Source organism: Dipodomys ordii, unplaced genomic scaffold (assembly GCF_000151885.1).
Source record: "Dipodomys ordii isolate 6190 unplaced genomic scaffold, Dord_2.0 Scaffold43, whole genome shotgun sequence".
Lineage (NCBI taxonomy): Eukaryota > Metazoa > Chordata > Mammalia > Rodentia > Heteromyidae > Dipodomys > Dipodomys ordii.
The window spans coordinates 4,643,728-4,656,492 of NW_012267259.1; the positions used below are offsets into that span (position 1 = coordinate 4,643,728).

The 12,765-nt window shown below is 35.1% G+C and overlaps 1 protein-coding gene across 1 annotated transcript in view; it reads left to right on the forward strand.

Annotated features, from left to right (window-relative positions):
* The window catches only part of Dcc (DCC netrin 1 receptor), a 997,292-nt gene that overhangs the window by 894,236 nt on the left and 90,291 nt on the right, over positions 1-12,765 (forward strand). Inside the window, exons 18-19 of the mRNA XM_013018919.1 lie at positions 3,324-3,462; positions 9,942-10,049. Of these exons, the coding sequence (XP_012874373.1) occupies positions 3,324-3,462; positions 9,942-10,049 (247 nt within the window). The remainder of the gene's footprint in view (positions 1-3,323; positions 3,463-9,941; positions 10,050-12,765) is intronic.

Sequence of the window (12,765 nt, forward strand, 5' to 3'; positions counted from 1 at the left end):
CCATTTTGTATCGGTAAAGTTGTAAGACATAGAGAATTCATTTGTGTAGAAATAAAACATGTTCTTGATATCTTAATTCACATATTCCATATAATTTTTGGAATGAGTTATCTACTCACTTGCATAGGCATATTTGAAAGAACACTAAAGCTCGTCAACTGACCTAATGTATGAACCCACATTTCAAACTTAATGCTTCGCAAGAGGATACATAGGAGGGAAAATGGAAGCTTTGGGAGTAAGAAAGAAGGTAAATAATGTACAACAACAAAGGGATCCTACTGCTCAACCCCAGCTCTTCAGTTCAGAGCATCGGCTTTCGTCTCTACTCTTTGCCCCTACCATAGAGTGGCTCAGGGAGAATTAGATCTTTTCTCCACTGTTCCTTCCACTGAAATACTATCTCCCTTAATCCAACCACAAGCCAGCAGTGATTTGGAGGGGGATGAAAATGTCCTTTGGGAATTTCTGACTCCAACCCAAGTGAGAGATAGCAAAATCCCATGGATAATTCTGTTAAGTCTGCTTCTTTCTTCCTGTAGCCATGCTGGAAGAGATTCTAGTGTCTTTCCAATTTTAAATCACATAAAACTCACATTTCCCCATAAATAAAATTTTAGTTGAAAGCATTCAACAAACAGCTTTCTTTAATAGTGTTGAACTGTTAGACCAGGAAAAAAAATCTCCTGGCAAGTCCAAATCGTATCTCTGATATAAGATATGTAGCAAGTACCCCATATATTTCCGTACAGTGCTAGTTTTAAGACCCAGCACAGTCATAAATAAAGCTAACATCATCAGAAAGGACAATCAAGGAAACATATGAGAGTGTTAAAAATATCTCTTTATAGATTGTCCAATTTTAAGTTTACTTTTCAAAAATGACTTTCCCCACTTTCAAAATTTTATACTCATAATTGCTATGGTTTGTAGATTCATTCATTTCACAGAATAGCTATGGACACGTTGCCAGAATTTGAAATGTTCTAAAGACAATGATTGTTTTCTGAAGAATGGTTTTAGCTCCAAGATTTCTTGAGGCAAATGATTTCAATTGAATAGTTTGTACAGCAGACATGGAATATTGAGCCTCATAAAGAACGCCTGTAAAATGAGACTCAAACCCCAAAGGATTTGATTTTAACTATTCCTTTTCCCATTATTTTCCCTAAGGCTTTCAATTAATAACATGCCATTCTTTACATACATATCACACACACATTCACACACACACACACACACACACACACACACACACACACACATACCATGCTACACGTACATCCTGAAATAATTAGAGGAAAGAGAAGGATATGTTGAGTAGTGTAGAAACAGAAAGGATATATCTGGTGTACCAGGAACACATATAAGCAAATTATAAAAAAAAAAATAATAGTTGCCACAATCCTGATACTCATGTTTAGTTGTCCAAAGCTATTTTGGCCTTCCCAATTAAAGGGAGGGATTTCTATCATTTCTATTGAAATACATATTCTCATACTGTTTTATATGAATGTCCACATTCGTTAATAGTTTCCTAGAACTCTCCAGCTATAATAGGAATGTAGAGAATATCCGCAGTGGTTCAAGACTCAGTCTTCTTCCTCAAGATGAAACTCAATAGGAAATCTGACTCACAACTCAAATGACATCTAACATTGGTTAATTTGTGAGTCATTTCAGCTGACATTTATTTAATACTAATACTGGGCCTGTAACTATTTTACATGACTTATTTCCCATTCGTAATAATGCTGAAGTTAGTACCATGTTTATTACAGATGAGGAGTGTCACAGTGCTACTGAGTATTCTGTGTTCCAAAGAAAACACTAACTGGCCATAACTTCCCATGATATGACTGGACTTAATGGTTCTGTGTGTTCTCAGAGCAAACTGATTAAGTTTGTGGTAACTATAGAGTACAAATCTTATAGATGATGTTGTTTAGTGATACCCTAAATGCCAGTGATGCCTCATTTCCTCCTAGTTTCAGGTAGAAGACTCGGGTATTAGAAGTGATCACAGCCCAGGCATATTTGATTTCACTTACTAGCCAGCTACTTTGTGTTTTGTTTGGTGGGATTCCATTTCTTGATGATACAAAGTGCTTTTATGTTTATAGAAGCCATATTTTACAGCTGTTTTAAAGAAGTTCTTCTGATAAATGTTTTGAGGGTCATGAGTTTAACAGGATGGATGGGCATATATGGAAATGTTATTAATACAGTTAAATATTTACTTCATGTCATAACAAAATATAGGGTTTTTCATGGTTATAACCTAACCTAAGAAAGATTCACGGTAGAATAAAAAAGATTTACCATATTATAGTATTAAGGGAGAGATAGATAAAATATCTGTGGTGGTGAGGATATGCAACAAATGCAATAAATAGAGACGCAAAAGTCAATATTTAAGTTTGGAAGAAAACCAAGTTCTAAATAGCAACCGTAAGTAGGTGTTTAAAAGAGAGGTAAATAGTTTCAAATCTGTCAGGTCATATGGGAAATATGCTTTAGCCTAGGAGACAAATGTGTTTTCACATTATTACTATGTTGATGTTTGCATAAGCAATAAAAATATAAGATACATCATTTAACTTTCTACTAAAATAACTTTAATTTTTGTACATGGCAAGGATGGATTCAGAAGGCTTAAAATGAATCATTTTCATAGCAATAGCATCCTTTAATATTTATTCAGTTTGTTGTTCCTCTCTAGATCAATTGCATCAAATTCCAACCTTAAATGGTGCTTTAATGTGAAATATGTACAAAGAAAGAAAATCACAATGAACAAAACTCCTATTTTTATCTTTATTCTAAAAGCAAAATAGACTATGGAAAAATTAAAGTCTGTATATTTTAGAAACATGATAAGCAGTAGAGCATTCATAAATTCCCTTCATTATCAGTGGAAAATGATAGTGATAATCTACATAAAACATATTTATTAAACTCCCTATTCCCTCTCCCCAGATTTCAATTACAAATAAACTTAAGTTTAGATCAGAGCAGACAACTTGCAGAAATGGAGTTAGCAGACTGAACTGGAGTTAGTCCTGTTCAGCTATTACATCACTTAGGAAAAGTTGATCAGCTAGTTGCCACTTTGAACAACATAATGCTTGATTTTATGAATCATATTGAAGATGTAAAATCAGTGTATAGAAACTAGTTGACAGAGAAGCAGAGTCCATGCTGCGACTGTGTTGAAATTTGTTTTTCACTGGCTTCTGTGGAAGTCTGTTTACATGATTTGATTATTTACTGAGTTGATCAAGTTCATTTGTTTCATCTGTGCTTATTTCCCACTCTTATAGTCAGAAGACACAACATCGCTCAGCTACACAGCAACAGGCCTGAAGCCAAACACGATGTATGAGTTTTCAGTCATGGTAACAAAGAACAGAAGGTCAAGCACGTGGAGCATGACAGCACATGCCACTACCTATGAGGCAGGTATGTGAAGAAGGTCTGGACACCTCTGGTTCTGCAGACATTCAAACACACACAGTGCAGCTTCCCAACTACATCTTCTCCCACATAAAGCTGTGCATCCTTCATATTTCATAATCCATGATAATAGTAGAATTCATTTTCAAAAAGAAAATGAGTCTCCAATGGATTAAATGGTATATATATTATAAATGTAATATATATTATATATGATATGTAATATGTATTCTATATTATTATATATGGCATAATATATAATGTGCATCACATATTACAATTTTATGTATTTTGCAATTTTACATGACAGATTAAAAGATGATTATATTTTATATAATATAATTACATATATAATATATGTAATAATTTATAAGCACAATATATATTTGTACATATAAATAGTACATATTATATATTGTATGTAATAATATATAACATGTACTATATATAATGCATATATGTATTATATGTATATAATATATAATATGTGTATAACCTATATGTATATATGTAATCATATATTAATATATGTGTATAAGATGCATATGATATATAATATATTATGTAATATTAAATATATGAATATTGCATATACTATATATTTATATACCATTCATGTATATAAATGTACCATTTACTCCATTAGAGATTTATTCCTGTAGTATATATTCTATATAACCTTTACAATGTTAATTTATGGCCCCTTAATATGAATCTGCACTTCAATATATTTAACAAAAGAGTAAAAATCCATCTGTTTATCTCTATTCAAAATAGTTGTGTTTTTGAACAGCAAATAGTCATGACAGATATTTGATGTTTTGAGAGAAATCAGATATAGAAGAAAACGTTGGCTTAGAGTGTGTTTCATAGATACTTACCCTAAACAAGGGCAGCTGGATATGGGAAGGAATTTCCAGGTGGTCTTGTTCATTCTTTGGAAATGGAGCAGCATAGTAGAAAACCATTATGCAAATTTAAATAACTCAATTTACTGATGATACAATTCACTCTGTCTACATCACTGGAAATTTGCTTGGTCCATTTATTATGGATCATAAATATAGAGCTCATAATATTAACAAAAATGGAATGTATTTAATTTATAGGTCACAGATCTCCACATCTGAAAAATGCATACTTTTACATTTGCTGTTATAGTCTCATATCATATCGGTTAAACTACAGTAAAGGTGTACAAATTTTTAAAAATCAAATGAAATTCTTCTCTGTGTAGGCTGAATTTCTATTAAAATATTATTTTTTTCTATTTTGAATGACTACCTCAGTTGATAAGGTTCTACTACTAATTTACATTTTTCTACCTTTCCCCAATAAAAATTTTCTAGTTCTATAACTTTATATCCTTTTCCTTTTGCATATCATATATGTATTATTTACCTGACTTGGTAATTGTACCTTATTGTTCTATCATCATGTGCCTGGTCTTGTAAAGACACCAATGATGCAGAGCCAAAGATATTAACTCTCAGAAAAATGTGGTTAGTAGAAAGGATGATTGTCAAATCAAATAATGATCAGGACATAGGTGGAAATAGCATGTGGATAAGATCCCAGAGTGATGATGAGAAGTGGAAATACTTCACAAATGTCATCAGTCTTTATAACTGCGAGAAGGAAAGGAGGTGAATGAAGGAATATTAGGGTTGGGTTCTAATTCTACAACAACATACAATCTCTCTGGAGTTTCATAGGCTGGATGGCTTATGATCAACTTAAGAGTGGCTGGCAAACGTTGAAGGAAAATACTTTATGTGGTACACAGATGATGAATCCTTTATTTTATTTTGATTCACTTAGGTAAAAAAAAAAATAACAGGAAGGATACCTGAAATAATTAGGCTTTGCAAAGGACCAGGAGCCTGCTTTAGAAATAGAAACATATAGGTGTACCATTTTAGGGTGCTGTGATCATTTTGTAAGGTGAATCTAGTCAGTCAGATACAGAGAAGCCACATTTTGAGAGGTCAAATTGGGAGTCTTTAGTAAAAGGCCAGAATCTGTACGCAGACTATTGTCACAAAGACCTGAAGCCCCGTGAATACACTTAACACTATTAGAAAACTGAGTTATGAGAGCAGAAGAGGAAAGAAAGAACAGAAAAACGATACCAACAACCCAGATCCACCCTAAAGGAAGGCTAGAGTGGAACACCATGGTGACCAGATCAGAGCCACGAGAAAGGACACAGCACAGGAGGCCTGGCATGATGATGTCTATGCTGATCTGACCCTAAAATAGGGTCAATTGAGGGGCCAGGGTCTCAGGAACTCAAGAGTCTCTCAAGTTCAAGGCACAGAACTGACAGGTCCAATAACTGATCTTCCAAATCTCCACCTCTGCCTCTTGAAATTCAGCCTTACCCATTACCGGAGAGCTGGAACTTCTCTGGGGCTACAGAGCATGATACATTTACATATCCTCTCTGGGTCTAAACAATTCAAAGGAAGGCTTGTCTTACCTCTAGGATTTTGAAGCCCTGACCGCCTGGCTAGGTGCCAGGGTGGCTGTGAGAATAAAAGCAAGGTGACTTACTTAGACCTAGTCTTTCCCTTACTTCAATCACCTTGACTCTGCTTTCCATCCTGAATCCAGACTCAGCTTCTCAGAAGAGAGAACCTTAGTGACAGCTCTTAAACTAAAGATCACACAGCTAAAGACAGAGTAGAAAAGAGATCATTAACTCTCAATAAATGTTGCTCTCAAGCTTGTATGACTCAGAATGCTTGCTCTTTAAGAGCCCGGGGCATCTCTCTAAGGAGTGGGAAGCAGATGTGTTGCTAGCAATCCAAACACCAAAAGCCTACTATGAGCCGCATGGCAGAAATGTTCTAAATCTTGAATGTTATCATCCATTCAGGCACTCACTAAAGAAATTCAAGGGCAGAAAAATAGGTTGAGAGCCAGCAATATCAGAGAGCAAGGTTCATACAGTTGAACAAGTTACTCATCACAGTCCTAACAGGGTTCTAATAATCTTCACTAGGCCCTGAGGCTAGCACTTTGTATCAAAGGTAAAGACAATACAGGTTATATCCTTGACAGAATAATAATCCAAAAAAGAGAATGATAATTCAAAAAGAAGAAAAAGATTTTGATAGAATCCTGAAGCAACGTTTATTTCTTAATAACAGTAAAATAAAATGGGATAGGTTGCAAATCACAACAAATGGATGGAAAGACAAATTCTCTTTGAGGAATAAAGGGAGGCTGTTGGAGGGAGAGAATGCCATGGCCTACGTGGCTTATCAGGTACCTACCTGCTGCTGCAGGGATTTTCAAAGGCAGAGAGCAGCATGAATAGCAGATGTCACAAAGACTTATTCAAGTGACATGAATGATTCAAGGTGATTAGATCACAGTATTTGGGGGACAATGGGAAATCCAGCTTGAAAAGGAAGTACAAGTACAGGGTGTGGCATTTATTACCATTGGTTTAAATAGAATCTCGGATAAGTCAGGCAGTCAATACAGAAGTACTTGCATATATTTGGGACACTGTGTATGGATTTGATCTATGTACATGTTGTAGAAGAACTCAGCCAAGCTGATGAACATCTAGCTTTCACTTCAGCAAGTTATTATTTTTGGGGGGGGTCCAGTCATGGGGCCTGAACTCTGGGCCTGGGCTCTGTCCCTCAGCTCTTCAGCTCAAGTCTAGTGCTCAACCACTTGAGCCACAGCCCCACTTCTGGCTTTTTTTTTCTTTTTGCTTATGTGGTGCTGAGCAATCGAACCCAGGGCCTCAGGCATGCAAGGCAAGCGCTCTACCACTGAGCCACCTTCTCAGCTCAGCAAGTTATTTTTTTAACATCAAAAGTGATCATCTTACATTAAAAATAATCATTTAATGTTAAAAATTTTATAGTCGTTTGAAACTTAGTAAACCACAGAACATTATTATGAACTACAGTTACCATCCAGTATAATAGATACTAAAGTTTATTTCTTTCATCTAACTGAAACTTTGACACGTTCATCGATAGCTTCTCCTTTCCTATCTCAGTCTCCCTCTACTCACCCCCAAGCCACCATGTTTCTACAGCAGGACAGAGACTTACAGCTGATTGTAGTAGAGATGATTGATGCTAAGGTCATGTGTGATTCATATAATGACCTTAAAATATTAGAGCCATTAATACTGTCCAAAATTACTGATAAGAACTTATGTAGCACCCAAAATAATTTGGTTATCCTGTTTTTGGAAGAACTAGCTCTCCCATGTATTTTGAAGGCAAAAGCTGAAGAGTTACCTCTCTTGAATACCAGAACAGAGTAAGTAAAGCAACCTAATCATAAATCATATTTTCTAAATAAGCATCTACTTGAATTTTAACCTAGGAAAGAATAAAAAATTCTGACTACTTAAAAAGGTCTCTTAATTTCTTTCATTATTTCAATATTCCATTTGTACTTGTTACAATTAAGTCAAAAAATAATAAACTAAATCAACATATCTTACTTTTTATTTGTGACCTACAAACTATGTTCAATGAACTCTTTATGAGGATAATGCTTCTTTTTGTTTTTTTTGTTTTTTTTATACTAAATATTTTTATACTTTTTTATTACAAAGATATTGTAGTTCCATGAGCAAGGTAATGAGTACATTTCTTATCAAGCATTGTTACCTCCTCCTTTGTTTTTCCCCTACCATCCCTTCCCTCCCATCTCCACAACTACACCGCACCCCGCCATCCGCCCCCCCGCCCGGGCCTAAATTGTAAAGTTCATTTTTCAACGTAGTGTCTTGTGCATCTCATTGTTACAATGGGTCAACCTGTATCCCTATTTAAGCATTTTGTTTTTTTCCCTTCCCCTCCGCAAATTACACAAGTGTATATATAAGACTCAGGGCACCGACATCATATACAGTGAAAACAGGGGTTATACCATGGGGGAGCAAAAAAGGTCAAAAGCTATGTACACGTACGTGACCAGATAAGATGATGTTAAATGAGATGCACCCCAAGATAGGGACACAAGTGTTTTTTTCTTTTTCTTTCTCGCTGTTGTTTCCAACTTATATACAATGTACCATGCAATATTTTTTGTTTCTTTGTATGTTCCTCCCCCATGGAATAATGCTTCTTTAAGAGACCATTGCCTCTTTGATATTTTGCCCAAAAGAGTCCACTTTTCTTTCCATAGTGTCTTTGATTTGAATTTTTTACTTATGAATTCTCATTATTCAAGGAGCAACTTATCCTGATTCTCTCTCTCCTTCTCTTCCATATCTTTCTCCTTTTCCTCTTGTTCTTTTCTATCTTTTCCTTTGAGTCTTCTGTTTCCTACATTGTTTTCTTTGAAGATATAAATATGCTCAGTACCCAGTCAAAGTATTAAAATGAGGTATAAGTTTGAATAACTTAGAACCCCAGTACTCTTGGATCAGAACAGCAGAAAGGAAAATGGTATGAGTGATATGGTAGATGAAATCATGAGTGTTTCTTTAGTTCATATTTATCACTATTTAAGAAACGTTACTTAAAATAGAGTGTATACTAATTTACTGCTATCTGACCAACAGAAGAACCAAAGAGAATGGTTAGAGTAGAGGTGGGTTCAGATTTAGAGATAAAGTTGTACCTATTTTGCAAGACATTGAATTCCTATTTAACACAGGAAAATTCCTCTAGAGCCCCCAAATAGAGCCTACATGTACTCTAAATTTGCCTGTGTCAAATTAAGCATGGCAAGAAGACCGTGAGTATTACACTTGGAGCATTATTAGCAATTCAGTAGGAAAAATTGTTTTTCAAAGCACAGAAAATGAGAAAACAGATGAAAAGAAGTCTTGGAAACATTCTGGTTAGCCAGTGTGCCTCCTCTTGTAAAGCATATTCTTTTAAATTAAGCATAACATGTTCAAGAAGTAGCTCCCAAAAAAGCAGAGTTTCATATTTAGTTCATGCCAGAAGCATGATGCCCTTTGACTCTTTTCCTCTATACTTTGTGTTCTTGTTTAGAAGATGACTAATGTGTTACACAGGCAATGTCTTAATGCAAATTGAAAATCATTGATTTGTTTCATATTTAAGGAAATATGGAAGTTGGTTTTTTGTTAAGTTATAAACTACAATTGCAGCAGATTTTTTTTCTTACAGACAAGTGCCCATCAATCTTACTATCTATGTAGTTTCCTTGTTCTATAATGATTTTTCAACCCTCAGTGTGAGCTCACTTGAAAGCATTTGCAAATGTGCATTCCAGATTTGGAGGTCTTTTATTCCCTCTGAAGTCACACCTTTGAAGTCACTTATTTTACATGGAAATCCCCTAGGTTTTACATTTTTCTTGTTTGCTTATGTAATTCAAACCCTTGTAAGAGACTCTTAGTGGCAAAACCAACACAACATGCTTCATGACAGATTCCAAGTGCCAACATCATGATTCAAAGTGCTATCATTGTCTGTTTTCTTTCATTACCATTGACCAGGCATTGTCTCTGTCTCCTCTCACAGCCCCAACCTCGGCTCCCAAGGACTTGACAGTCATTACTCGTGAAGGGAAACCTCGTGCTGTCATTGTGAGCTGGCAGCCTCCCTTGGAAGCCAATGGGAAAATAACTGGTAAGCGCCCAGCTTTCTTCCCCCGTTTTGCCCTGCCTGCATCACTGGAGACCGTGTACCTCACATTTTGCTCTTTACCTTAGTGTTTAGAGTGTGTCTCAGCATCTCAGTTCACTCCCTGGCCTTCTCTGTTTATCCTTTCAAGATCCCTTACTGACTAAGAATTCTCTAATGGTGCATACAAACACAGACACACATGCACTTCCTTTGAGCTGCTGTTTGCAAGATGTGTGTTTCAATTAGGATAGACCTTTGTTTTGCATCTTATAGGGCATTAAGCTAACCTTCTCATAAAGTGCCTCTGAGAATAACTGACTACAAAGAAGCTGGTTGTTTGGCAATTATAAAATACAAAAGATGCCTAATGTCCATGTACTTTTGTGTAGCACATGTGAAGGAGGTTAATCTGGAATTGCTTTTTTAAAAAAATTTTTTCACTAAGCTTTTTTAAATTTCTCACTTAGGTTTTAGATTCTTACTTAAATCATGAGGCTCAGAAAATACTTAATATTGACTGACAGAAATTGAACATAATGAATATTTTACAGTGACAGATTTTATTTTGTCAAATATTTCTGATAACATCAATGCCTAATTAAAGCATCCATTAGAAGCCTGTAATGTTAATTCAGTATGAAAAATATAATGGGATTCTATCAGAGATTTTGCATTTAAATGATCACTTTAAGCTTTTAATAGGTATCTCCATAGCATATAATTATTATGAAAAATATTGTATGACTCCAAATATGCACGTTATAGTCCAATTAACTGGAACCATCCAGTTAGAAACAGTAAGAATCACCCTGCTTCTTCATACAAGACATGGCTAGCTGTACTGCAAATTAACAAATTGATTCAGTCTCTAGGTGATCAGAGAGAAGCAAAAATATTGCAGTCAGAAGGCATACTTACCTTGAGTTAAATTCTCAAATCTACAGAATGAAAGGACATTGTGAAAGTTTCAGGTGTGATTGAAATGTAAGATTTGTCTTCTGGAGGAAATTGCTTTTAGGGCAATAGCAAGCCAAATTTTCATTTGAGCTGATAAATATGAAAAAAGAAGAAAAGCATAAAATCTCCTGCAATCTTTTATGTGTCAAACTGAGGTTGACTCATTCCAATTTACCTTTTTCATTCTTGGTACCATTATTTCCTCACATCAGTTCTGTTTCAGTGCTTTGGTAGCTTTTGGATTATTTATATTTTATTTTATTACAAACATTGTAAATCAACATATAATAACTTTGAAGACAAATGAAGCTAGGCAACTGGAGATCCATGCCTATATCCATAGCTACTTAAGAGGCTGAGGTCTGACGATCATGGTACAAAGCCAGGCTAGACATATAAATCCAAGTGACTTTTTATGGTTTATTTTATTTATTTATTTATTTTATTGTAAAGATGATGTACAGAGGGATTAGTTACAGAAACATGAGTAAGGCAATGAGTACATTACTTGTCGATCATTATTACTCTTTCCCTTGTTATCCCACTATCCCTTCCTTCCCCCACCTCCCCACCTCCCACACTACTCCCCCCACCCCTACCCCACTCCCTACCATACCTGAAGTTGTAAAGTTCGTTTCCAATATACTGTCCTGTGGGTATCCTTGTTGCAATGGGTTATCCTGTGTATCCAAGAGACACCCATTAACCAGCAAAAAGCCAAGTGGTAGAATACCAACCTTGAGTAAAAAAAAAAAGCCAAGCAAAAGCATAAGACCTTAAGTTAAAGTTATAGCCCCAGTACTGACACCAAAGGAGAAGAGGAAAATATTGATGGGTCTAATGAAAAAAATTGATGAAAGGATAGCAAAAAAGATATTCTCTATCACTTAATTTATATGCTTATTTAAGTAATTCTTTCTATATAGTCAATATGAACCAATAGAATATCTTTTCAACTTAAACACAGCTTTATTAAATATTGCTTTTCCAAGGGAAGAAAACAGAATTCTAGCCTATATTAAGAAACATACTCTAGGAGTCAAGATTTCAGTACTTGTATAAGAAACCCTGTTCTCATATGTTAGATATCTGTTCAGTTGTTCTCAGTAATTAAAACCCATCTTTCACAGTGGAAAAATAAAAGTACAAGAGGCAATATTTTTTTCTTGCCTTTAGAAACCTTGCCTCAATTATTACAACAAAATTAAGATTGTCAAGTTGTGATGTTTTGATTGAATTTCAGCAGGGAGAAAACACTAAGAACTCTTCAGAGAAAATCTATTCCATGTACACTTTTGTCATTACAGTCAAATTCTTTCCAAAAATAGGATAATAAAATATTCAAAAGATTGTTCTAGGCCACCAGGCAAAGGGCAAGATTTGCTCTTCTGAGTCAGTAATGGAAATGCAAAAGACAATGTGAGCCTTTGTCCAGGGCAGAATGTTCTTCTAAGATGCTTGTGTCTTTTCAAACATGTTACATGCTGCCAAGACATGCACAGGGAACACTTGGACAACTTTTAATGTTTCTGATTTGTGTTTTACTTCCTCCCATATAAAATAAGGATAGAAAGCGTCACTTCCTCATAGAATAATCTTTGTCTTTTCTAAAATCTCTAAGCCATTTTTCTCTTCCCATTTTTTCAGACATTTTCTATATGATGCTCTCCAGCATGCAAGTCTTTTGATCCCTTGATTTCTTTCTCTGGAAGAGGATCTATACTAGAGTCAAAATGATTAATTTATGATGCTCTGTATTATA